The sequence below is a fragment of the Salmo trutta genome, chromosome 7, assembly GCF_901001165.1.
Source record: "Salmo trutta chromosome 7, fSalTru1.1, whole genome shotgun sequence".
NCBI classification, from domain to species: Eukaryota; Metazoa; Chordata; class Actinopteri; order Salmoniformes; family Salmonidae; genus Salmo; species Salmo trutta.
Genome location: NC_042963.1, coordinates 34,112,594 through 34,139,552, shown reverse-complemented (window position 1 = coordinate 34,139,552; position 26,959 = coordinate 34,112,594). Strand labels below are relative to the sequence as shown.

Sequence of the window (26,959 nt, the reverse complement as noted above, 5' to 3'; positions counted from 1 at the left end):
CAACCTTCAGGTATTTCCCGGGTTCTGAGAGCCTATCGGAGCCCTGGGAATTGTCACGTTACAGCTAAGATCCTTACTTTTCAATAAACAGATGCAAGACGCACGACTCCTTGTCAGACAGGGTACTTCCTGCATGAAACCTTGTCAGGTTTTTGCCTGCCATAGGAGTTCTGTTATACTCACAGACACCATTCAAACAGTTTTAGAAAATTCAGTGTTTTCTATCCAAACCTGAACAATAATATGCATATTCTAGCTTCTGAGTTGGTGTAGGAGGCAGTTAAAAATGGGCACATATTTTTTCCAAAATTCTCAATACTGCCCCCTATCCCAAACAGGTTAACCACGTTTCCCAAAGCTAACGTTATAAGCAGCCAGCTAGCTTCATTTGGCTAGTGAGGCTCGACCGGGCCGGGTTATGTGTTGTGAAGCTAGCCACAATAAGGAATTTGCAGGTTGCATTCAAAATAAAAGTATGACATTGACAGTGATGCAAATGAATACAAATAGTAGAATTATGCCGTACTTTTATTTTGATTGCAAAGTCCACTACTGTGGCTAATCCTTATTGTGGCTAGCTTCACATAGATGGGTTTGACCACCATTAATCAAATAATAACTGTCTTATAAATTAGGGTTATTTTAGATGACACCTAGCTAGCTAACTATAGCTACTGAAGCAGATGTCGTTTTGCTATGTTTTCGGGGAAGAACATTGTTTGCATCCATGAGCTAGCTAGCTTTTTTTTATGACCAGCACTGTTTGTGCGCGAGACAAGTTTACCAGCATCAGTGCATACGTATCGAGGAATTGTTGTGACATATGAATACGAGTGTGTAATAACTACGTAAAAAAGTAATTAATGCGTTAAATTGTGGCGTGCAGTCATATTCAGGTCCTGATTGGTCAACAGGCTTATTTGACATGTCAAATAGTGTTAAATAGTATATTTTTTTGACACAGCGTTCCATAGAAATCCTGGTTGAGAGTGAAACGACTAAACAAATGAACAACGAAACAGCGCAGCAATTAAGTGAAAGAAATAGGTTTTGGTTATGTTTTACTGGTAATGGGGACATGCGTAAATGCCAACAAAATAACTTTTTGGTGTGTGTGTGTGTGTGTGTAACCTTAACTAGGAAAGTCTGTTAAGAACAAATTCTTATTTACAATGACTGCCTACCCCGGCCAAACCCGGACGACGCTCGGCCAATTGTGTGCCGCCCTATGGGACTCCCAATCACGGCCGGATGTGTTACAGCCTGGATTCGTACCAGGGACTGTAGTGATGCCTCTTGCACTGAGATGCAGTGTCTTAGACCGCTGCGTCCATGTGTGTGTGTCAACTATTTAACTGTACTAGAATGCTTAAAAGGCCGCTAACATTTTAAATATCGGGTATCGTTTTTTTGGGGGGGGGGGTTTTGCAAGGAAAATATCGGCATCGGCCAAAAATGTCATATCACTAGTGGCAACATGCATTCGGATGGATTTCAATGGGTCTTTCTCCATCGTGACTGTTTTATATTCTTCAATTCAACCAAAAATAATTTTCATACATTTCTGCATTTCCCGAGATTCCCTGCCTCTAAGGGCTGCATGATATGGGCCAACAATCTAGGCCTTAGTTGTAATCAAATCTTCCAATTGCCATTTGACTTGCGATTTAGAGCAAAACACTTGGTGAATTGTTTGAATCATGGAAATAGAATGATTATTCTAATTCTATAGTTCGAATATAATAGTGGGCACTTTGAATACAGTGTTTGACATGACGACAAATAAAAATGGCAGGCAGGGGTAATTTTGACGGGATAGGAACCAAAGTGTTGACAAGTGTTTCCTAGGGGACCCTATAATCTTACGCTGAATGTTTTCTCTTAGGAACTTCATGTAGCGAACATATTCTTGCTTCGCGTATTCCTTTTTTATTTACAAGATACTGTTGCACAAAAAATATGCAGATGTAGGTCTACACATTCACTGGTATTATCAGGCTGTATAGCTAGTTATGTTTGCTCTGATTTATGCCTTGATCACACCATTAGCGTCAATGCGTAAAATAGTACTCATCATCATCTGGATATGTGTGCAACAAAGTACAACATTCACCTTCTGCTACTATTTCTGTCAAGCCGTATAGGCATACAGTTAGATGCATAATTTTGATAAATCCAACGTATGCACCACACAACACACTGCCTCTGCAACGCAATGCTTCAAGGCAAATGCAGCGTTCCATTGGAAATGAATGTACTTCTGGTGTACCAAAATGCAATGACGCTGTTGGTGTGATCGAGGCGTCGGTACATTTTATTAGCTAGCTAGCGATTAGCATAAGCAGCTAACAATATTTAGGCCCAACTTGCTTAGAAAAGACAACTAGCTGTTTGCAGATGTAAGAAACACAAGCAAATAGTGTAATTCTAGAACGATAGTCGATTTATATTAAGAAGCCAAGTGAAAACGGCATTGTCAACATTGTTGCGTTGCCAATGCAAGTGTCTCGTGGTCGAGGAACAACAAATGTGCTCCTCGAGTGATGGGGCGGGGCTAGGTCTGTATAGAAAGCGGCATTGAGAAGAGTAATAAACTATAGAAACTAAAGTACCAGTCAAAAGTTTGGACACGCCTACATATTCCAGGGTTTTTATTTTTAACATTTTTGACATTGTAGAATAATAGTGAATACATCCAAACTATGAAATAACACATATGGAATCATGTAGTAACCAGAAAAGTGCTAAACAAATCAAAATATATTTTATATTTGAAATTCTTCAAAGTAGCCACCCTTTGCCTTGACAGCTTTGCACTCTCTTGGCATTCTCTCAACCAGCTTCACCTGGAAAAGTTAATTTGTGTAATTTCTTTCCTTCTTAATGCATTTGAGACGATCAGTTGTTGTAACAAGATGGGGGTGTTATACAGAAGATGGCCCTATTTGGTAAAAGACCAAGTCCATATTGTGGCAAAATAAGCAAAGAGAAATGACAGTCCATGATTACTTTAAGACATGGTCAGTCAATCTGCACCAAAATTCTTGAAATTTTCCAGTTGCAAAAAACATCAAGTACTATGATGAAACTGGCTCTCATGAGGACTGCCACACGAAATGAAGACCCAGAGTTACCTCTGCTGCAGAGGATAAGTTCATTAGAGTTACCTGCCTCAGAAATTGAAGCCCAAATGCGTCACAGAGTTAAAGTAACAGACACATCTCAACATCAACTTTTAACCTCTCTAGGGTAGGTGGCACCAAATCGTCCCACCTACGTAACAGCCAGTGGAATCCTGTGGCGCGATATTCAAATACCTTAGAAATGCTATTACTTCAATTTCTCAAACATATGACTATTTTACAGCATTTTAAAGACTCTCGTTAATCTAACCACACTGTCCGATTTCAAAAAGGCTTTACAACGAAAGCAAAACATTAGATTATGTCAGCAGAGTACCCAGCCAGAAATAATCAGACACCCATTTTTCAAGCTAGCATATAATGTCACAAAAACCCAGAAGACAGCTAAATGCAGCACTAACCTTTGATGATCTTCATCAGATGATACACCTAGGACATTATGTTATACAATACATGCATGTTTTGTTCAATCAAGTTCATATTTATATCAAAAACCAGCTTTTTACATTAGCATGTGACGTTCAGAACTAGCATACCCCCCGCGAACTTCCGGCGAATTTACTAACAATTTACTAAATCACAAAAAGCATAACAATTATTTTAAGAATTATAGATACAGAACTCCTCTATGCACTCGATATGTCCGATTTTAAAATAGCTTTTTGGTGAAAGCACATTTTGCAATATTCTAAGTAGATAGCCCGGCATCACAGGGCTAGCTATTTAGACACCCAGCAAGTTTAGCCTTCACCAAACTCCGATTTACTATTAGAAAAGTTTGATTACCTTTCCTGTTCTTCGTCAGAATGCACTCCCAGGACTTCTACTTCAATAACAAATGTTGGTTTGGTCCCAAATAATCCATAGTTATGTTCAAACAGCGGCGTTTTGTTCGTGCGTTCAAGACACTATCCGAATGGTAAATAAGGGTTACGAGCACGGCGCATTTCGTGACAAAAAAATTCTAAATATTCCATTACCGTACTTGGAAGCATGTCAACCGCTGTTTAAAATCAATTTTTATGCCATTTATCTCGTAGAAAAGCGATAATATTCCGACCGGGAATCTGCATTTAGGTAAATAGACGAAAGAAAATAAAGCACAGGATCGACTCGTGCACGCGCCTAAGCCCATTATCCTCTTATCGGCCACTTGCCAAAAGCGCAAATGTGTTTCAGCCTGGGGCTGGAATGACATCATTCAGCTTTTTCCCGGGCTCTGAGAGCCTATGGGAGCCGTAGGAAGTGTCACGTTACAGCTAAGATCCTCAGTCTTCAATAAACAGAGACAAGAAGAACAAGATCTTGTCAGAGAGGGCACTTCCTTTAAGGAATCTTCTCAGGTTTTTGCCTGCCATATGAGTTCTGTTATACTCACACACCATTCAAACAGTTTTAGAAACTTTAGGGTGTTTTCTATCCAAAGCCAATAATTATATGCATATTCTAGTTACTGGGTAGGAGTAGTAACCAGATTAAATCGGGTACGTTTTTTATCCGGCCGTGTAAATACTGCGTAAGACACGTAGAGACTGCTGCCTATATACACAGACTTGAAATCATTGGCCAATTTAATAAATGGAACACTAGTCACTTTAATGATGTTTACATATCTTGCATTACTCATCTCATATGTATATACTGTATTCCATACAATTCTACTCTTATTCTATGCCGCTCTGACATTGCTCATCCATATATTTATATATTCTTAATTCCATTCCTTACTTAGATTTGTGTATATTTGGTATATGTTGTGAAATTGTTAGATATTACTTGTTATATATTGCTGCACTGTCGGAACTAGAAATACAAGCATTTTGCTACACCCGCAATTCCATCTGCTAAACACGTGTATGTGACCAATATAATTTGATTTGAGGTGAACAGATGATCTCCGCATGTGTATTTCCCACCGTGAAGAATGGAGGAGGTGGTCTGAAGGTGTGGAAGTGCTTTGCTGGTGTCACTGTCTGATTTATTTAGAATTCAAGGCACACTTAACCAGCGTGGCTACCATAGCATTCTGCAGCGATATGCCATCCCATCTGGTTTGGGCTTAGTCCCACCATCATTTGTTTTTCAACAGGACAATGACTCAACACACCTCAAGGCTGTGTAAGGGCTATTTGACCAAGAAGGGTAAAGTTAGTGCTGCATCAGATGACCTAGCCTCCACAATCACCCGACGTCAACTCAATTCAGTTGGTTTGGGATGAGTTGAACCGCAGAGTAAAGGAAAAGCAGCCAACAAGTGCTCAGCATATATGGGAACTCTTTCAAGACTGTTGGAAAAACATTTCAGTTGAAGCTGGTTGAGAGAATTCCAAGTGTGTGCAAAGCTGTCATCAAGGCAAAGGGTGGCTACTTTGAAGAGCCTGAAATGTAAAATAACACTTTTTTTTTTACTACATGACTCCATATGTTATTTCGTAGTTTTGATTTCTTCACTATTATTCTACATTGTAGAAAATAGTAAAAATAAATAAAAACGCTTGAATAAGTAGGTTTGTCAAAACTTTCAACTGGTACTGTATATAAATGGATGTTACACACGGCATATCACATTTTAACAAACTAAACATTCACATACTGTTATAGAAGGTAAAGTTAAAACCCAAAGCGATCCGTGCATCAATACCGCCCAGCCCTAATGTGTAGGGGTGAGGGGTCTGTTTGGGATTAGGAAAAAAAGGGCAACGGTGGGTTGGGGTGAAGAATGCAGATATTGAGTTCTGCCGTGGATGTGTTGTTTGACTGTTTCCACATGCACTGAAGAGCAAAGAAATTGGAAGGGGAACCACTGGCCCACACCACGGGCCCAGCAGGAACTGAAACTAGGTCAGTTGGTCAGGGGGCACAGCAAGCACCCCCTCGGCCCTGACGTTCGCCCTCATCCAGGCTCAGGGTCACGCCTATGACTAAAATATACTCTGGTTCCCTGTCACCCTCTCGGCCCTGACGTTCGCCCTCATCCAGGCTCAGGGTCACCCCTATGACTAAAATATACTCTGGTTCCCTGTCACCCCCTCGGCCCTGACGTTCGCCCTCATCCTGGCTCAGGGTCACGCCTCCGACTAAAATATACTCTGGTTCCCTGTCACCCCCTCGACCCTGACGTTCGCCCTCATCCTGGCTCAGGGTCACGCCTCCGACTAAAATATACTCTGGTTCCCTGTCACCCCCTCGACCCTGACGTTCGCCCTCATCCAGGCTCAGGGTCACCCCTATGACTAAAATATACTCTGGTTCCCTGTCACCCCCTCGGCCCTGACGTTCGCCCTCATCCTGGCTCAGGGTCACCCCTCCGACTAAAATATACTCTGGTTCCCTGTCACCCCCTCGACCCTGACGTTCGCCCTCATCCAGGCTCAGGGTCACCACTCCGACTAAAATATACTCTGGTTCCCTGTCACCCCCTCGGCCCTGACGTTCGCCCTCATCCAGGCTCAGGGTCACCCCTATGACTAAAATATACTCGGGTTCCCTGTCACCCCCTCGGCCCTGACGTTCGCCCTCATCCAGGCTCAGGGTCACCCCTATGACTAAAATATACTCTGGTTCCCTGTCACCCCCTCGGCCCTGACGTTCGCCCTCATCCTTGCTCAGGGTCACGCCTCCGACTAAAATATACTCTGGTTCCCTGTCACCCCCTCGGCCCTGACGTTCGCCCTCATCCAGGCTCAGGGTCACCCCTATGACTAAAATATACTCTGGTTCCCTGTCACCCCCTCGACCCTGACGTTCGCCCTCATCCAGGCTCAGGGTCACCCCTATGACTAAAATATACTCTGGTTCCCTGTCACCCCCTCGGCCCTGACGTTCGCCCTCATCCTGGCTCAGGGTCACGCCTCCGACTAAAATATACTCTGGTTCCCTGTCACCCCCTCGACCCTGACGTTCGCCCTCATCCAGGCTCAGGGTCACCCCTATGACTAAAATATACTCTGGTTCCCTGTCACCCCCTCGGCCCTGACGTTCGCCCTCATCCTGGCTCAGGGTCACCCCTCCGACTAAAATATACTCTGGTTCCCTGTCACCCCCTCGACCCTGACGTTCGCCCTCATCCAGGCTCAGGGTCACCCCTCCGACTAAAATATACTCTGGTTCCCTGTCACCCCCTCGGCCCTGACGTTCGCCCTCATCCAGGCTCAGGGTCACCCCTATGACTAAAATATACTCTGGTTCCCTGTCACCCCCTCGGCCCTGACGTTCGCCCTCATCCCGGCTCAGGGTCACCCCTATGACTAAAATATACTCTGGTTCCCTGTCACCCCCTCGGCCCTGACGTTCGCCCTCATCCAGGCTCAGGGTCACCCCTATGACTAAAATATACTCTGGTTCCCTGTCACCCCCTCGGCCCTGACGTTCGCCCTCATCCAGGCTCAGGGTCACCCCTCCGACTAAAATATACTCTGGTTCCCTGTCACCCCCTCGGCCCTGACGTTCGCCCTCATCCAGGCTCAGGGTCACCCCTATGACTAAAATATACTCTGGTTCCCTGTCACCCCCTCGGCCCTGACGTTCGCCCTCATCCAGGCTCAGGGTCACCCCTCCGACTAAAATATACTCTGGTTCCCTGTCACCCCCTCGGCCCTGTCACCCTCCCCTCTACAACAAACGCTGCCTCGTTTCCAAAGAATCCTCATCCCTCTGTCTGCCAAAACCCCCTCCCTAGTAACGGCCCCCAACACTCATCAGTCAGACCTAAGCCCCAGAGTTGGAACAGCTCAGTTCCTCTTTAACTGCAGTGCAGTGTGCTGTTTCATTGTTCTTTTGTTGAGAAAGTTCTCTCTCCCCTGTGCTCTCCTCAAACAATGGGGAGTGTTTCCTGGACAACCTGGCAGGGTGCCAGGTCTTTGACTGAGGGGGTTCTATTCTGGGCTGGGTTGAATGGTGGTGGGTTGCCACTGAGGTTGCGCTGAGGTTTTATATTGTGGTCTGGTCTCAGTGCAAATGTAGGTCAGTCCAGCAGTATATCTGGCAACTTGTGGCAACCCTGAGACGGAGGCTTATTGGCCTCATTTTGGCCTAACGACTTTGGCCGTTTTTTAATCTTGTTTTAGTATTTACAAAAGCCTATTGTAAAAGTAAAATTTGACTTTTTAGTTAGAACAATTTATTTGCTGGCTCTTTTAGTGAAGAAAATGTTGGTTATTTTATTTGTCCAAAAATGTAGGGATTGGCTATCATAAAGAGTTCTAGCCTACACATGCATGAAGGTATTTGACTTGTAATTGATATTCTGTCAGGGCTTTAGGCTGGCCACCTGTTGAACGTTGTGTTTGTATTAGAGCGCACTAGGAGTAGTAGTCTGCTTGATCTGTATGTTGACTTGAACTCTTTATCAGCAATCAATTGTTTCAAATAGATGCATGAAGCTGTATTGTGGTAGGCTGGCCTTGTCTGCTGAGTAGATTTATCTGTTTTTCCTGACCACATGACCTGACCAAGAAAAACGCCCGTCCCTACTGATGACATTTTGCGTGCTTTGCGATGTTAGACTGAGGGGAGTTGGTTAGTAGACAGGGGAAATTAGGTTTTTCACATGTATCCACTTCACATTCATCTCTCACGCTTTGGCTCTTTTGTTTTCGCTTGGTGGAAAAGTAGGCCAAAGCTGCACACATTCCTCATGTCACTGCCCCACGCCAGAGAAAACATTGACAATTGCGCTACACCCCAGACTGTGTGTGTGTGTGTGTGTGTGTGGTGTGAGCCAGCATGCACACGATTGTTTGATATTGTGTGTGAGATGTTTGAAAGCTGTTTCATCTGATGTGATAACCTGTAGGTCTAGAGGCTATAGGTTTACATACTAGTGTTCTTTATACTCTAAAGCACTTTCATCCAACTCGATGCCCCTTACAGCTTTGAAAGATACAAGTGCGGAAGCATTTTGTCCCAAGCATGCTAAAGACTTTCTAATTGTAGGCTAACTGACGGAAATGTTTGCACTTGTCCTCTTGCCAAGAGTTTAGTGAGCTAAGCATTCTTATTGTAAGAACAACACTAGGCCTAATTGCCAATATGTAGACTAACTGCTTTCACTTTGGCATACTAGTAATGGGCTACTGTTCCCATTGTTATTTGACTCTCCTGCATATAAAAAGTATTTATCATATAAGCTAAATCCACTCTTTTCAACTGTATTGACGCTCTCCCTCTCCTGTATGTAACATTAACGTTCCTATGATTTTTCCCCTGTAGGACCGTAAGCTGTCCAAGTCGGAGCGCCAGCGGTTCAAGGAGGAGGCGGGCATGCTGAAGGGGCTGCAGCACCCCAACATCGTCCGCTTCTACGACTCCTGGGAGGCCCCTGTTAAAGGCAGGAAGTGTATTGTGCTGGTCACAGAGCTCATGACCTCTGGAACACTCAAAACGTGAGTCTCACTTTCACACACAGACATCAACACCAGTCTATCATCATGATTAAATTGTTGGTCCTAGTTACCCAAATCAGTGAAATGTGATGAGGATGGTTGTGTGATGTCTATCTTTACCCCTATGTCCGTCCTGTTTTGTCCATCCTGTTCTGTAGGTATCTGAAGCGCTTCAAGGTCATGAAGATCAAAGTTCTGAGGAGCTGGTGTAGGCAGATCCTGAAGGGCCTTCACTTCCTCCACACCAGGGCCCCGCCTATCATCCACAGGGACCTGAAGTGTGACAACATCTTCATTACGGGCCCCACAGGCTCCGTCAAGATAGGAGACCTGGGATTGGCCACACTCAAGAGGTCCTCTTTCGCCAAGAGTGTCATAGGTAAGACCCCAACATCACCAGCTACCTTTTACTGTGCTCTGCTTTCTTCCTCACTACACTCCAATAGGGATATATTGTGTAAGGTTATTATACTGTGGTTAACATTGAGGTTGTGAAGGGTTAGATTGGGGGGGGGTTATTTATTCTCTTTTTTTTGACTGACAATGTGGTTGGAAAGCAGACCACAATGTTTCAGCTCTCTTTTCAAACCACAGCTCAAGTGGAGGCCAGGCCGTGGGGAGACACTAACCCTCTCTTTACACACACTGTGTTATGTCAGCGAGTCCATCAGGGCTGGTTACTCGTGACAGAATTGATTTGATTCTCTTTTTCCTCCACAAAGTGAAAGTTCACTTTCAAGCTCCTACTGAGAGTAAGTCGTGCCAATTTCTGTGAAATATGAATCTCAATCCACTTGTCATGCTTTAACCGTCAGGCTAGCCAGGCCAGGGTTACAGGTATGGCCTCTGGTTATGTGTTCTGTCTCAGACTGGTCTTTGCTCTGTGGTTTGGAAATATGTGGTCTGTTTGTCAGTGATGCCAATAACATTTGCCGTTTCTGTTTTTTGAAGGGTTTGCCCCTACAGGTTTTTGTCAGTGTTTGTCTCTGTCCTTTAAACAATTTCAGGAGCACAGAGAATAATGTCTGCTTTTTTTCTGTCTGGAAAGCCCCCCCCCTTCCCACTTTCCTCTTCTCCTTTATCAGCCTTTTTGTTGTTGTTCTTTCACACTCTCGGGTATGTTTTGAGACTGTAGGCTGTAGCCTCAGCTGTGCTCCGTTCTGCAGTAAAGGAATAAGTAGGGTACTGCTGGTCAGTGAGTATTGTAATGGCCTGGTAAGTGTGCGAGTGCACTGTGACACACACCTTACAAAAAACGAATCATTTCAAATATCCATTTAGAGTTTTTCTGTGTAAGACCATTAGAAGATTGAGAGCAGAGTATCTGCTATTTGAATAAGGCTGGTGTCCAGAAATGCACTGTTTCACTAACTAGCTATGGGATCTGCTTCTCTCGGCCATCACCATAACACCTTACTCCCCAGGTCAAGGAGGACAGGTGAGTCAGACTACTCAAAGGTATGTTTGTATGAAACGGGTTGTGTTTGAGGGTTTAGTCGTGAAATGTAAGGTCTTGACACAAGTTATTTCCATAGCTAGTTTTACTATTTGTGCCCCTTCTATGCCATTTTGAGGCCCCTGATCATTGATGCTCAACTCACTAACCAGGTTCTGACTGGTAAACCGGACCATTCTTCAGCTTGTCAGTAGTTAAACTGACAAAGTGTGTGTCTAACACCAGTTTGGCCCCCTACAGTGTTTTCTGTACACCAGCCATCTTCTGTAGACTCCCTATACAAGGTGTCACCCCACAGATAACCAGGTCTTACACAGAGAAACTTGTGCCTCTTTCTCTACAGTCTAACTGAACCCGCACCCCCCCCCCTTTTTTCTTTTCTCTCCTTCCTCTCTCTCTTTCTCTACTCTCCTTCACAGCTTCTGCTCACCTGGAGGCAGCGGAGGACCGGTCACTCTTCCTCCTCTTGGTTAGAGGAGAAGAGGGGCGTTTGGGGTGTGACACTCGGAGATGGAGACGAACACACAGAGACACAGAGTTCTGAATGGTTGTATTTGATTTAAGGTACCCCTGAGTTCATGGCGCCTGAGATGTATGAGGAGAAGTACGACGAGTCAGTGGATGTGTATGCCTTTGGGATGTGCATGCTGGAGATGGCCACCTCAGAGTACCCATACTCCGAGTGCCAGAACGCTGCACAGATCTACCGCAGAGTCACCAGCGTAAGTCTCCGCTGCCTCAACCCCAATTGCCTGTTGTCCTCGCTCTGCCACCCGCTCTCCTCCTCTTTCCAGTTCCCTCTCTACCTGCCCCTTCTCCTCTCACTGCTAGGCTGTCCCTTTTGAGCTAATTTCTTTTTCATTTGCATCATTGGCCATTCTTTGCCACTTTTGTCTTTTTCTCCCCACTCTTTCTGTCTTCCCTGCGAGCCGCCTTCCTCTCTCTCCGTTACCTCTTTTCCCACCTCCTTCAATCCTGCAACCTACATTATTTTTCTCTATCTTTTGCGCTTTTTCTTATTCTGTCTCTTGAGGTGTGTTGAGTGTCATTTGTGTTGGGTGTAACTGGGCCTTGGCTTGGCACACACACACCTCAGCATAGATACTTCATGATTTATGGTTAGAAATGGGCCTATTTTCTCACCAATCAGCATTGCCATTCTAGGAATCTGTCTGCTGCCAGTTTCAGTGAGCACAGTTGATCATCAACTACGTTGGGAGGTAGTAGGTACACCTTCTCCACATGCCTGTTTCTTCCATGAGCGCCACATGACACAGGTTACTTTTTACCTTAGCTAAACATTGTTAAACTCCCTTGATAAGTAACATGCATTCCAGGAATCAGTATATACGCCACAGACTTATCGCATTGAGACCATCAGAAGTGTGCAACCTTGTGACTGTATCAGAGCTTCAGATATCATATATGACAGTCTGCTGCTGTCTCTGTAGACCTATCCATCACTGGACACCGTCACACATACACCCTCTGCTCCCTCCTCCATTCCTCCTTCTCACTCTTTACCTCCTTCACTTCTCCTTCCTCTCCCCTCATCAACCCTGTTTTCTGGAATCCATGGTCTCCCCCACCATTCTTCTCCCCAACTCCCAGCAACAGCACCAGCCCCTAATCTTCAAAGAGTGGGAGTGTCACCATAACTCCAGAGTTCACATGTAGATTTCTAGGTTAGTGGTCCTCAGCAGCACAGGCCCTGGACACAGTGGGTTGCTGCTGAACCTTGCTCTGAGACAAGACTGCTGTACCTGGTGATTATGGAGCTCGCCAGCTTGTAGTCTTAAAACCCGGAAATAAGTTACCTCTGGTTTGTTCAGACATCCCTATGGGAATGCCATTCCCAAGGTCTGAGGTTAATACAGGCTTAGGAGATCTTTTACATTTTGTTCTGAGATTAGTCAGTTAACATGACCTTTATGAATTATGAAGCCTATGTGATTTAAAAAAAAATATATATTACATAAATTCTTCAAAATTCACAAAACGTGATGTTAGCTGATGAAGATTTATCTCATAGAACAGAATGTAAAGATCTCCTAAACCTGTGTTTACCAGAGACCTTATTTTCTGTGTTTATCCAAAACCCCTACAAAAATACCATTCATTTTCCTCATACGCTTTGTCCAACGAACCATCACGGAGTTAGTGCCTGTAAAAAGACTCCATTACTATTTGGCTCTTTTTCCCCTGAACAACTTTGTTTTCCCACAAGGAACACTCAAGTAGATCACATTACAATTACATGAGTTTGAACATATAGCGTGCACTGCAGCCCAATAGTGTTATACACGGTTCTCTGATATGAGGCGACAGAGCAACGCCACAGAAGGTGCAGATAGAAATATATTACATAGAACAGACGTACTTCTGTCATGTAAAATATGTCATAATTTCAGCTCTGTACAAGACATTTCTATCTGCAACCCTGGATAGACCCGGAAGTTAGAATCACTGAAACAGAGTGTTGACAATGTGTGGGATGTGACTGGGAGGTCTGTGTCTTATAGGGGGTGAAGCCGGCCAGCTTCGACAAGGTGGCGATCCCCGAGGTGAAGGAGATCATCGAGGGATGCATCCGACAAAACAAGGACGAGAGGTCAGCTCATATTCTCATTTTGATCATTAAGCAGACACTCTTATCCAGGGTGATTTGAGCTTCATAACCAGCTAATGAGACACAGATACAGGGAGAGTATTCATACTCAACCACTAATGAGATACAGATACAGGGAGAGTATTCATACTCAACCACTAATGAGACACAGATACAGGGAGAGTATTCATACTCCACCACTAATGAGATACAGGGAGAGTATTCATACTCAACCACCCAGGACCTTCTCAAAATAAGACCCGTTTCAAAGTGTTAAAGATGTCTGTTGATTTGACTCATCCTCTCTCCGTCTTCTGTTCTCTCACGTTCTCCCAGGTACTCAATAAAGGACCTGCTGAACCATGCCTTCTTCCAGGAGGAGACAGGGGTACGTGTGGAGCTGGCCGAGGAGGACGACGGGGAGATGGAGGCCATCAAGCTTTGGCTGAGGATAGAGGATGTCAAGAAGCTGAAGGGGAAATACAAGGACAACGAGGCCATCGAGTTCTCCTTCGACCTCAGCAAGGACGTCCCTGAGGATGTGGCCCAGGAAATGGTGGGTGACCAACACAATGTCCACTTCAGAGAGAGATTGACTGTGTCCCAAATTTCACCCTTTTCCCTATATAGTGCATCAATTTTCACCAGGGCCCATAGGAAATAGGCTGCCATTTGGGACACAATCTTTATTCTTCCTGATTATTTAGGAATCCTTGACTTACAAACATCATCTAGACTGAATAACATTAAATGTGAGTCAAGTCCTAACACTGCCCTGTTCGGTGTGTGTGTGTGTGTGTGTTTTTCTTTGTCAGGTGGAGTCTGGCTACGTATGTGAAGGGGACCATAAGACCATGGCTAAGGCCATCAAGGACAGAGTTTCCCTCATCAGCAGGAAGCGAGAGCAGAGGCAACAGGTCTGTACCGGCTCAATGGAATCTTTGGTTTGAATCCTGGATAAATGTGATGTATGGTATTGCAATCGTGAATTAAACTAAGCTAAACTAGATGGGATTAAATTTAAGGTGAGAGAGGAACAGGAGAAGAGGAGGCTGGAGGAGGAGCAGGGCCAGCAACAACAACAACAACTACTGCAGCAGCAGCAGCTGCTGGGCCAATCTCAACCAGGGCTCCAGCCCGGCACAGAGGCCCCCCAACCAGCCCAGCCCGTCCCTCAGGCAGCCCCCCAGCCAGGCCAACAGGCTGCCCCCTACATCCCCCCACAGCCCACCCAGCAGCCAGCCCAGCCCATGGCCCCCTACATTCCCCCTCAGACAGCACAGCTGGGGCCACAGGGGGTTCCCTATATACCCCAGTCTACAGGGCAGCTCCCAGTCTCTGTCCCAGTATCGGCCCAGGTTCCAGTTCAGGTTCCAGTCCAGACAGAATCAGAGAGGCCCGAAGTGGACCAGTACCCACAGCCGACCGAGACTGGTCTGTACCTTCTGCCTTTTTGCTCTGAGCTCTGTATTATTGACCTACATTATAGTCTTAATCTAGTATTTATGAACTATCAATTGACAAACCATCTCCCCATTCTCTACCCCTCCCTCTTTCAGCCAATCAAATGACAGATAGTGCTCAGGGTTCCTCCGTCCTTCATGAGACGCACCCGGTTCAGCCGGTGATGTCATACACCTCTCTTCCCAGTCAGCAGCCTCAGCCCCAGGCCCCTCCTCCTGTCCAAACAGACCCATCACGTCAGCCGCAGCAGACCATGGTGAGTCATTATTAACGTGGCACACACAATGCATTTAATATGTGCTCACAGTAACAGTACCCAACTCTTGTCTCTGCATGTATCATGAAGTCCCATGTAGTTTCGATCTCATTCTCTCTCCTTCTCCCTCTGTCCTGTTTGTCAGGTGGTTCCTGCTGCCCAGCATACCACTGTTGCCCCTGGGGCTCCAAGCTCCCAGCCTGCCCCTGGGGCCCCACAACAGGTACACATCACAATACAACTTCACCACCACAACACTGCTGTTCCTCAGCTGATCACACCTAGATCATCGATCAAAACACTATGAATAGATCTGGATCAGAGGTTTCTGTGGGCTCTTACCAAAAGGCCAATATTAGCATGTTGTTGAAAACGTTGGTGGACCCTCTCACTTCTCTCTCTCCCTCTTTCTTTGTTTCTTTATGCGTTCCTTTTGGTTCTGTTTTTTCTTTCTTCCTATGCTTTCTCCTTATATTTTCTTCTATCCATCCTCTTTCTCATTCTTTTTTCCGCTCACCTCTGTTCTCTCTCTCCTCTCCCTCTTACCCTTTGTTGTATTTTGTTTCTTATTATAGTACGGAGGTTACTACCACCCACCGCTCCCCCCTCAGGTACTTAAAATCTGTCCCTTGCCCACAGCCTTTCTCTTAACATATACTGTTTATATGGTATACATACACTATTTATATGCTATCCTTCTGCAATTTGAGTAGTGTGTGTACTGTAGAATCCATGCTATAAAACATGTACTGAGGCCATATGAGACTGATTTCTAGTATTCCTATGTGATGCAGTAGGTAAGTGCCTGGGGGAGTTGCATGTTGGATGAGAGCCAGTTTAAAACGGAGGTGGTTCGGCCTCTGGGGGAGGGATGGTGGGTTTGTTTGAAGAGCAGTGTGTTGGGGAATAGATAATAGAGTCTTGTGTCTTCTCTGAGATATGGCTGTTTGATTTGTGCAGATCTCTTATCTCTGTCACTCCCCCTACCCCCTGTAGGTGCCCCCCCAGCAGGTGACGTTGCCACCCTCTCAGCCCATCCCTCCTCTGCACATCCAGCAGCCACAGCCAGAGGTCAGCGATGCACCTCAGAGCTCAGCACTACCACCTCTCCAGCCTGGAGCCCAGCAAATACAGGTGAGACACCCACACATTGGTCAAGTGCACAAAAACCCCAGCTTACCCTCATACTAACGCTAAAACACTCCGACAATCTACAAACAAGGACACAGAATGTATTCCATCTAGTGAATGTTTTATCATGCATGTACGTTCTCGTCATTCTTTTCTATTATTTCCCTCTTTTTAAAATTATTTTCTGCTTTTTGACTAACGGCTCTGTGTCAGTCTCCACTCTTTCATCCACTTTATTTCATGAGTTTCTCTTGCATGCTGCTGCTTTTTCCTGCATGGCTGTTAGTCATGGGCCAATGAACCAAGCCCTCCTATCCTGTCTCCTCCAATCAATGCAGAGCACCTCTACTTCCTCTATCAGGCCACAAACGTCTCTGTGATGCAGGTACCCACAGGCCAGGGGCAACATGTGTGATTAGTGTTAGTTGTTAGGCTTGACATGTGTTGGTAGTTTAAGGAGCCTACAAACAGACACACACGTCCTATGAGAAGTAAAACCTTGTACTTCCTGTTCACCCCGCTACCATCTAGGAGGTGAAGACAGTACAGGTGCATCAAAGCTGGAATTGAGAGACAGCTTGTATCTCCAGGCCATCAGACTGTTAAACAGTCACCATTAGCTGGCCTCCGCCCAGTACCCTGCCCTGAACCATAGTCATGGTTTCTAGCCGGTTACCACCCGGTATTCTACCCTGCACCTTAGAGACTGCTGCCCTATGTACATAGTCATTGAACGCTCATGACATTTTAATGTTTACACACTGTTTTACACACTTCATATGTATATACCAGTGGTCACCAACCTTTTCTGAGTCAAGATCACTGAGTCGAAATGCAAGCCGATATCTACCGCTCAGATTGGTTTACGTTTTAAGTCATGTTTAAAAAACAATGAGCATTATGAGGTTTGTGCAGTAGACTATAGGTCTATACATTAACACTGCATATTGGCCGTGCTTGAATTACCCTGCCAATGTTAATCTCAGAGCATTTTAGAAATTATATTTTAAACCATTTGGTATATGATCACACTGGTAATATTACAGCTGAGTCAGCATACATTTATTTTAGGATAGTTTTGATTTTACTGGACTGATGGTCTGCATCTGATGGTCAGTCTGAAGGGAGGTGGAGTGCAGCAGTGAGGCTGCCTCTCACCTCACTCACTGTTCATCCTCTCTCTCTTCCTCGGCTGAGAAAAGGGGACAGTCTTCCAGCTGATGGCAAAACTTAAGTCGCACTGCATTATTTCTGCCTCATGCACCAATTCATGTTGTTACTGCTATGACCAGAGAAAGTTAAATATTCCTGGATATTAAAAAAGACACAAGCCGCTAATAATAAGCAGCTGCAGTACTGGTTGTAGTGTGAGTGGAAGTAGGGAGAACGCACTTTTTATGGCTTATAACAGTGTTGAACAAGTTTTTAAATCTCACAGTATCAACTTTGCTGTACGTTCAAGATTTGTTTTTACAGTCTATGGCTCGAGGAAACTGTGCAGACAATGATCTGAGCTATCTGATTGGCCAGTGGTAGGCCTATAGGGGCACTTGATTTGTTCTCTGGGCCTGCCGGCTAGACAGAGTTCTACCTTCAGACGTGTGAAATGGTTCAAAATGGGAACACTAGGGCTGCTGAATCAAGTGCACCTATTTCCAACAGCACAACAAATAAATACAAAAATAGGAACGCAGGGCTTTATTGTTTTTTACAGAAATGTTTGGTGATCAACTAGGAATGTCTTGGAGATCCACCAGTCTATTGCGACGGACCGGTTGGTGACCACTGTTATATACTGCATTCTGGTCATGGCTAATCCTATATAACTACTGCTGTACATACCGTTTCTATTTATATACTGTCCAAATGGTCCATTATATGTATATACATTTATATTCCGGTCTGAGAGTGCTCGTTCTGATATATAAAAACATCTGGATGTGTATATTGTTTTTCTAAATGATTGATAGGTATTACTGCACTGTTTGAGTCAGAAACACAAGCATTTCGCTGCACCTGCAATAACATCTGCAAATCTGTGCACGCAAACAATAAACCAAGTTGATTTCAGTGTGTTTGCTCAAAGCACTGCTAATTCCTTGGTCAGATCACACACCTTTTAGTGCTTAAGGTGAAGCCAGATCCAGCCCTTGCTTTCCTGCCTGACATGACATGGTTGGAAAGCTCCTTTAACGAACAGTGTGTGTGACGATGTTTCAGGCCTCTGTGAGTGTATCCCAGCTGGCGCCAGCCGAGCAGGCAGCAGGACCGACAACACTGGTCCCTCAGTCTGTGGAGAGGTAAGGCATCACATCATCTCTCCACAACAGCCCTAGACCTAGCTCACACCAGAACGCCTTTTCTGCTACTCAATATGTTCTATTAAAAATACATATTTATATGGAACGGCCCTGTGTTCATTGTGATGTCCTAGTAATTGCAAAATGTCTCTCTGTCCCCACTCCCTCTCTCCCCCCCCCCCCCCTCTCTCCCCCCACCCCTTTCTCTCTCTCTCTCCCCCCACCCCTTTCTCTCTCTCTCCCCCCCACCCCTCTCTCTCTCTCCCCCCACCCCTCTCTCTCTCTCTCCCCCCACCCCTCTCTCTCTCTCTCCCCCCACCCCTCTCTCTCTCTCTCCCCCCACCCCTCCTTCTCTCTCTCCCCCCACCCCTCTCTCTCTCTCCCCCCCCCACCCCTCTCTCTCTCTCCCCCCCCACCCCTCTCATCTCTCCTCCCCCCCACCCCTCTCTCTCCCCCCCACCCCTCTCTCTCTCTCTCTCTCGCCCCCACCCCTCTCCCTCTCTCTCTCGCGCCCCACCCCTCTCTCTCTCTCTCTCGCCCCCACCCCTCTCTCTCTCTCGCCCCCACCCCTCTCTCTCTCTCGCCCCCACCCCTCTCTCTCTCCCCCGCCCCCACCCTCTCTCTCTCTCTCGCCCCACCCTCTCTCTCTCTCTCCCCCCACCCCTCTCTCTCTCTCTCCCCCACCCCTCTCTCTCTCTCCCCCACCACCTCTCTCTCCCCCCCCACCCTCTCTCTCTCCCCCCCACCCCTCTCTCTCCCCCCCACCCCTCTCTCTCCCCCCCACCCCTCTCTCTCCTCCCCCCACCCCTCTCTCTCCCCCCCACCCCTCTCTCTCCCCCCCCCCCTCTCTCTCCCCCCCACCCCTCTCTCTCCCCTCTCCTCTCCCCCCCACCCCTCTCTCTCTCCCCCCACACCCCGTCTCATCTCTCTCCCCCCACCCCTCTCCGCTCTCTCCCCCCACCCACTCTCCTCTTCTCCTCCCCCCCCCCCTCTCTCTCCTCCACCCCTCCTTCTCTCTCCCCCACCCCTCCTTCTCTCTCCCCCACCCCTCTCTCTCCATCCCCCCTCTACTCCCTCTCTCCCCCCACCCCTCCTCTCTCTCTCCCCATCCCCCCTCTCTCCTCTCTCCCCCCTCGGACTGCTCTCTCTCTCCCCCCCACCCCTCTCCTCTCTCTCTCCCCCCCACCACCCCTCTCTCTCTCTCTCCCCCCAACCCCCTCTCTCATCTCCTCTCTCTCCCACCCCCCTCCCCCACTCTATCTCTCCCCCCCTCTCATCCCCTCCCCCCACCCCATCTCTCCCCTCTCCCCCCACCCCTCTTCCCCCACCCCTCGCTCTCTCTCTTCTCCCCCCCACCCCTCTCTCTCTCCCCCACCCCCTATCTCATCTCTCTCCCCACCACCCCTCTCCTCTCTCTCCCCCACCCCTCTCCTCTCCCCCCCCCCACTCATCTCTCTCTCTCCCCCCCACCCCTCTCTCTCTCTCTCCCCCCACCCCCTCTCTCTCTCTCTCCCCCCCACCCCTCTCTCTCTCTCTCCCCCCCCACCCCTCTCTCTCTCTCCCCCCCACCCCTCTCTCTCTCTCCCCCCCCACCCCTCTCTCTCTCTCTCCCCCCACCCCTCTCTCTCTCTCTCCCCCCCCCACCCCTCTCTCTCTCCCCCCACCCCTCTCTCTCCCCCCCCCCCCTCTCTCCCCATCTCCATCTCCCAGTTGCCTGTCAGACGCAGCGTCAGGTCTGAGTGACGGCTATGAAGGGGCGTCGGGTGGTAGACACGAGGGGCGCTCCATGATTAAGCGGCACCAGCGGCGCTCCGTACGCAGCCGCTCTCGGCATGATAAGACCGCCAAGGCCAAGCTCAACGTCCTCAATGTAAGAGTCACTTTCACCTCAACTCACTGTATTCTCCCACATGACAACTTTATCTCCTCATGCCCCTTTGTTGGCCAAATTTCCATGAACTTTCTCAACATACACAGGTTTTCCTGAAATGCTGCTTGGAGGATTCCAACATTTCTGCTTATTCCCTACTGACACTTGGAATCTTCCAACCGGGATTCCAGGAAAACCTGTGAATTCTGGGAAAATTGCAGGAATCCTACAACCCTATGTTGACCTTCCATCCTCTCTCTGTCTATACAGATGTCCAGTTGTACACTGAACAAAAATATAATATTAATAAAAGATCCCCGAAATGTTCCATATGCACAAAAAGCTTGTTTCTCTCATGTTGTGTACAAATTAGTTTATTTCCCTGTTAGTGAGCATTTCTCCTTTGTCAAGATAATCCATCCATTTGACAGATGTGGCATATCAAGAAGCTGATTAAACAGCATGATCATTACACAGGTGCACCTTGTGCTGGGGACAATGAAAGGCCACTCTCAAATGTGCAGTTTTGTCACACAACACAATGCCACAGATGTCTCAAGTACACCCAATCGGCCTCACAACCGCACACTATGTGCATGGCGTCGTGTGGGCGAGCGGTGTGCTAATGTCAACGTTGTGTACATACTACCCTGTGGTGGTGGGGTTATGGTATGGGCAGGCATAAGCTACGGACAACGAATAAAGTTGCATTTTATCTATGGCAATTTGAATGCACAGAGATACCGTGATGAGATCCTGAGGCCCATTGTCATGCCACTCATTTGCTGCCATCACCTCATGTTTCAGCATGATAAAGCACGGCCCAGTTCCCGCTAATATCCAGCAACTTCGCACAGCCATTGAAGAGGAATGGGACAGCATTCCACAGGCCACAATCAACAGCTTTATCAACTCTATGCAAAGGAGATGTTGTGCTGCATGAGGCAAATGGTGGTCACATCAGATACTGGACGCATATCTGTATTCCCAGTCATGTGAAAGCCATAGGTTAGGGCCTAATGCATTTATTTCAGTTGACTGATTTCCTTATATGAACTAACTCAGTAAAATATTTTAAATTGTTACATGTACACTTCAGTTGGTGTCATCTGACACACCAAATAAAATGTTATTTTTCACATGCCCCCGAATTCAACCGGTGTAGACCTTACAAGCCCTTAACCAACCATGCCATTTTGTTTTAAAGCAATTCAAGTAACAAAATAACAATGAGGCTATATACAGGGTGTACAGATACCGAGTCAATGTGCGGGGGTACAGGTCAGTCGAGGTAATTAAGGTAATATGTACGTAGGTAGGGGTAAAGTGACTATGAATAGATAATAAACATTGAGTAGCAGCAGTGTAAAAAGCTGTTACGAAGCCTTTTGGACCTAGACTTGGCGTTCTGGTACCTCTTGCCATGCAGTAGCAGAGAGATGACCTGGGTGGCTGGAAGCTGGTCCCATGTAGCTCAGTGTGTAGAGCATGGTGCTTGCAGCGCCAGGGTTGTGGGTTCCATTAAAATGGATGCACTCACTACTGTAAGTAGCTCTGGATAAGAGCATCTGCTTAATGACTAATGTAAAATGTGGCTGGAGTCTTTGACAATTTTTTGACACCAACTGGTATAGAGGTCCTGGATAGCAGGAAGAATGAACTCATCTTTGTGTGTCTGTTTCAGATCTCCAACATGGGAGACCGGGTGGCAGAGTGCCAGCTGGAGACCCACAACAGGAAGATGGTGACCTTTAAGTTTGACCTGGACGGAGATAACCCAGAGGAGATTGCACAGATCATGGTAATGATAGTAAACACACAAGCACCAATCTGGATTGTATTGAATCTCCATCAAATGTTCCCCAAGGCCCTGTAGTCAAAAGTAAAGGAATTTGATAGCTCTACAGATCTATGTGGATTGAAATGGGCACGATTTGTAGGTATTGTAGTTCAATATCTGTCCTTCTCTCAGGTGCTGAGTGAGTTTATCCTGGAGAGCGAACGTGAGTCGTTCATCGAGCAGGTCCGTGAGGTCATCGAAATGGCAGACGATAGAGAGGGCATGAAGGAAGGCTACGCTCAACCACCCTTTACACAGGTAACATACTCAAACAATACACAGCGACACGTCATTCTTCACGTACCCGCCCACTAACTCCTGGGCAGCCTTTAGTTGACATGGTGTTGTCCTTCTCTCTCCACAGATTGTGGTGGATGACCCCTCACAGCAACCTGACATGCCCACTCATCTGCCTGGTAAACATGCACCTACACATTACTATCTCTACTGAAAGATGATTGTCTGAGCTCCACCTCCTCACCCCTTGACCCCTCACCTCTAACCCATTGCCCTCCAGGTGTTCCTCCCAGCGTTGCAGCTCAGGTAGTCCACTCTGCAGGCCGGAGGTTCATCGTCAGCCCTGTCCCAGAGTCCCGTCTGAGGGAGCAATTCTTCGGCCCTCCATCTGCTAACACCTCGTTTGGGGATGAGCCCCCTCAAGGTGAGATGGACTGGAATCTGTGGGCCATAGAGTGCAACTAGAATTCTCATAGCATGTTAGAACGCTGTGTTCCAAACGTGCCCCTCTTCCATCTCTGGAATATTTAAGAATAAAACATGTTCCGTGATGCATATACCAGTATGATAACCTGTATACTTACAACAAGTCATTTATGTAAGTGACTCTGTGTTCCTCCCTTCAACCCCAGTGAGTCTGGGCCTGTCCCTGTCTGCCCCCTCGGGCCACCTCCAGCAGGCCTTCACTGAGATGAGGCAGCCGCATGGGGAGAGACGAGCCACCATGGGCAACCCAGCCGAGCCAGACACCAGCATAGTCCCCTCCTCCCTGCGCCCAGCCTCCCCTCTCTCCCACCCTCACCAAACCTTGGCTCCCCCAGAGGCTACAGTCCCAACCAACACCAGCTTCTCCACCCTGCCTCCTGTCTCAGTCATCCCTTCTGGGTCCTCCACTCTTCCCCCCTCCACATGCCAAGTTGCCACCGGGAGGGTGTCTCCAACCCCAGTTCCAGCCCCTGCACCTGCTACCACTGAGCCCACCCCACACCCCCAGCCTGGCTACCAAGCTGCTCCCTCTCAGCCTACCCCTGCCCCAATCACATCTCCTCCTCCAGCTGCTCCCCAGGCCACCCCGGCCCCTGTCCCCCCAGCTGCTACCCCCCAGCTGGGAAGCAGCTCTGCCCCTTTCCCCCCTGTCTCTGGAGCTCCACCCAGTAACTCTGGAACTGTGGCCAGCTCAGAACAGCACCCTGCAGCTGACCTTGTTCCTATCCCTGAGTCCATACCTGTCACTCAGCCCATCTCGTCCCAGCCTATCCCTGCCTCTGTCCCTGTGGCACAGCCTGCAATGGCCTCCGCCCAACTTCCACCCTCTACCCTGCCCTCCCAACCGTCCCAGCCAGGGGACCCAGATGGTGTAGAGTCCCAGTCCAAGGTCCCTGGTATAGATGACATACATGCCCTGGATAAGAAGCTGCGCTCCCTCTTTAAGGACACATCCTCCGCGGACACTGGCAACACTGAGACCACCTCCCCCTCCACAGGGACCATCTCCCCTCCCCCCGGGGCGGTCCTGGTGCCCCCCTCCAACCTGTCTCTCACCGCCGGGGGACAGGGAGCCCAGGGCCCCACCGCGACCCCAGGACAGGGCCTCACACCAGGGGGACATGCACAGACACCTCCAGCCAAGCCTGGTCAAGCCACCAGTGCACAGGTACAATAGAGGGAACTGTCTTTGTCTAGTGACTGAGAAGATACAGTATTTGTACTAAATGCTTTTCCCCCTCTACTCTTTCCTCAGTTGTAACTTGAGTATGATTTTCTCCCACCTCAATGATAATAATGAAATCTTCCTGTGTGTCTGTCAGGTGTATCCTGTTGGCTCCGAGCAGGCAGGCACCCCTACCTCCGAGCAACTGCCTCCATTCCCAGGACCAAACCAGGTTAGTTCTTTTCACAACTTGTCCCTTTGAGAAGTTGTAAGTTGTGTGAAGTTGTGAGTTTTGTAGGTGTGTGGAATAGGTGATTATTTACTATCGTTATCTTTGAGTTGTGGTTGTAGTCATTTTATATTAGTTGTTAGGTATGAGTTGTGGTAGTAGTGGTGAGTTATTTTGAGTGGTACTTTCTGAGTGAGTTGTGTTGGTATGTTTGTTACTGACATGTCTTGTTTGTGTGTGTCCAGTCCCAGCAGCCTGTGGGTAGTCTGGACGGCCAGCTAGGGAGAGCTCTGAGCCCAGAGACCATCCCAGGGAGCAGTGAGGCAGCCTCGCCCTCCACAAGGGTCGTTAAACTGGGACGCTTCCAAGTCTCTGTTGCAGCAGACGCTAGCACCGGCAGCACTCCTGACCCCTCCAACATTGCCTCATCTTCCTCTCTCACCCCATCCTCCTCATCCTCTTCTTCTTCCTCCTCCTCCTCTTCCTCCCTCTCCAGCCCGGAAAACACCCTCCACCGCTCCTCCTCCCTCCTTTCCAAAGGGGTCCGGAGAGGAGACTCCGTAGATGCACTCTCTTCTGTCCCAACACAGCCTACCACCATCGGACGCTTCCAGGTGTCTACTAGTGCCAGCACTGGCCCCAGCCCTAATTCTGTCTCGAAGGTGGGCCGTTTCTCAGTGATGCCAGCCGCAGTGAATCCCACGGCACCTCCGGGGTCTAGCCCCTCCCATCAGAACGGCCCTTCCTCTTCGACCTCTGACCTCCGTAGCTCCGCCCCCGGCGTGAACAGTGGTACATTTAACCATTACATGACCAGTGACAACGAGGATGACTCGGGGCCTGAGGACGAGGCCTTCCAGAGCGAAGTCAGCTGCCTCCGAGAGAAGTATGTTACCTTCACTCCTCCAATATTTAACCTGTTAGTTTGCTGTTTTGGGCTATATTTCTGTTATATTTGTTTATCTCAATGGGATCACTTGCATAAGTAAAGGAGAGGGGTGACTGTTGTACTGTATTTTGTTACAATTAGGGATGTGATGGTCATGGAATTTTGGATGACAGTAATTGGCCAGCCAAATGACCGAGTCCTCTAATAACCGTTAGAATAGCAAATATATACACAGTTGTTTGCTCCAACAACTTGCTTGTTTCAGCAAGGAGCAACAAAGTTTAATCACATTGTTAAGAGTCCATGTTACAACAGAAACTGGCTCAACCGCATGAATGCCCGGCCGTCCCGTCTTTAGTCAGCCGGTCCTTGCAACAACTTAAAATAAACGGTTATGAGTCATTTTATTTTTATGACGCTCTTCACCCATAACCATCGGTTACACAGTAATTGTGCCAGCACTAGTTCCAACCCTGCCCTCTCTCCCCTCCACAGACATATGATAGAGATCCAGACCCTCCACTCACGGCAGAAGGAGGAAATAGATGCTCTGTTCACCAGGCTGGGTAAACCTCCTCCTTCAGCTGTCCTCTCCCCCGCTATGGCCGGGGGCCGACGTAGGCCCAAGACCAAGGCCAGCAAATCAGCCCGCAGCAGCGCCCAGGCCAGCCCCCAGCACTCGGGTAACCAGAGTTATGATTGGTCTGTCTGTGCACTGCTGAATGGAAATTTACACGACTGCAAGCAACAACTAATTAGTCGATATTAAAGGGTAGAGGCTGCTAGATTAGGATGTGTAAATGTAATGTGATCTCTTTCTCTCCTCTCAATTCTCTGATTGGTGTGTATGTTTAGGAGCTCCAGTCACAGGGCAGATCCCCCCAGCGTCCCCCCCTAAGCAGATGTCTCCCCCCACTGCAGGGGTCTCTGAGTCAGACAGCCGGACTTCCACCATGGGTAAGCACACAGAGCTGTTTTCCTATTGTCTGTGCTCCATCACTACATGTTTTAAAAAGGAAAACCTAAGCAATATTCCTCAAACCAAGAGAGAACTCTCCAGAAGAGAAGCCAAACTTGATTGAGAAATGAGTTGGCTTCCCAGGTTGAACTTGTCCCTGTGTTCCTTCCAGGAGTGAGTGGGACCAGTTCAGACAGTGGAGTGAACACCAGCCAGTCCCAGCCATCAGGCCCTAACACAGCGCCGGCCCTAACACAGAACCGAAAGGGCACGTTCACAGACGACCTGCACCAGCTTGTTGACAACTGGGCCCGAGACGCCATCAGCCTCTCCCAGGGCAAGAAAGGACCCAAGGGGACAGCCCAGGGACCCGGACATGACGTAAGGCCACACTTCTCAGTCTAAAGACCAGTGCATCTCAATAAATCGTTTTTAGCTCTATTTTACATAATTTTTGCCCTTTTTTCTCTCTTAATTGTAGTTTTGAACATGTGTTATGTGCTAATGTAACTAAACTGAGCTGCAACTTCTCCTTGTCTTTCCC

General features: G+C 47.6%; 1 protein-coding gene across 3 annotated transcripts in view; it reads left to right on the top strand.

Annotated features, from left to right (window-relative positions):
* LOC115197279 (serine/threonine-protein kinase WNK1) overlaps positions 1-26,959 on the top strand; it is a 74,468-nt gene that overhangs the window by 46,488 nt on the left and 1,021 nt on the right. For 2 of the 3 annotated variants that reach the window (XM_029758658.1, XM_029758657.1), the window contains exons 3-25: positions 9,354-9,526; positions 9,685-9,905; positions 11,547-11,704; positions 13,505-13,593; positions 13,927-14,146; positions 14,406-14,507; positions 14,616-15,024; positions 15,150-15,310; positions 15,456-15,533; positions 15,886-15,921; positions 16,307-16,444; positions 18,662-18,741; positions 20,452-20,611; positions 22,296-22,412; positions 22,584-22,709; positions 22,816-22,867; positions 22,969-23,112; positions 23,321-24,342; positions 24,497-24,571; positions 24,814-25,454; positions 25,953-26,140; positions 26,313-26,414; positions 26,588-26,796. In XM_029758658.1, the coding sequence (XP_029614518.1) occupies positions 9,354-9,526; positions 9,685-9,905; positions 11,547-11,704; positions 13,505-13,593; positions 13,927-14,146; positions 14,406-14,507; positions 14,616-15,024; positions 15,150-15,310; positions 15,456-15,533; positions 15,886-15,921; positions 16,307-16,444; positions 18,662-18,741; positions 20,452-20,611; positions 22,296-22,412; positions 22,584-22,709; positions 22,816-22,867; positions 22,969-23,112; positions 23,321-24,342; positions 24,497-24,571; positions 24,814-25,454; positions 25,953-26,140; positions 26,313-26,414; positions 26,588-26,796 (4,701 nt within the window). The remainder of the gene's footprint in view (positions 1-9,353; positions 9,527-9,684; positions 9,906-11,546; positions 11,705-13,504; positions 13,594-13,926; positions 14,147-14,405; positions 14,508-14,615; positions 15,025-15,149; positions 15,311-15,455; positions 15,534-15,885; positions 15,922-16,306; positions 16,445-18,661; positions 18,742-20,451; positions 20,612-22,295; positions 22,413-22,583; positions 22,710-22,815; positions 22,868-22,968; positions 23,113-23,320; positions 24,343-24,496; positions 24,572-24,813; positions 25,455-25,952; positions 26,141-26,312; positions 26,415-26,587; positions 26,797-26,959) is intronic. The other variant, XM_029758659.1, reaches the window with a different exon arrangement.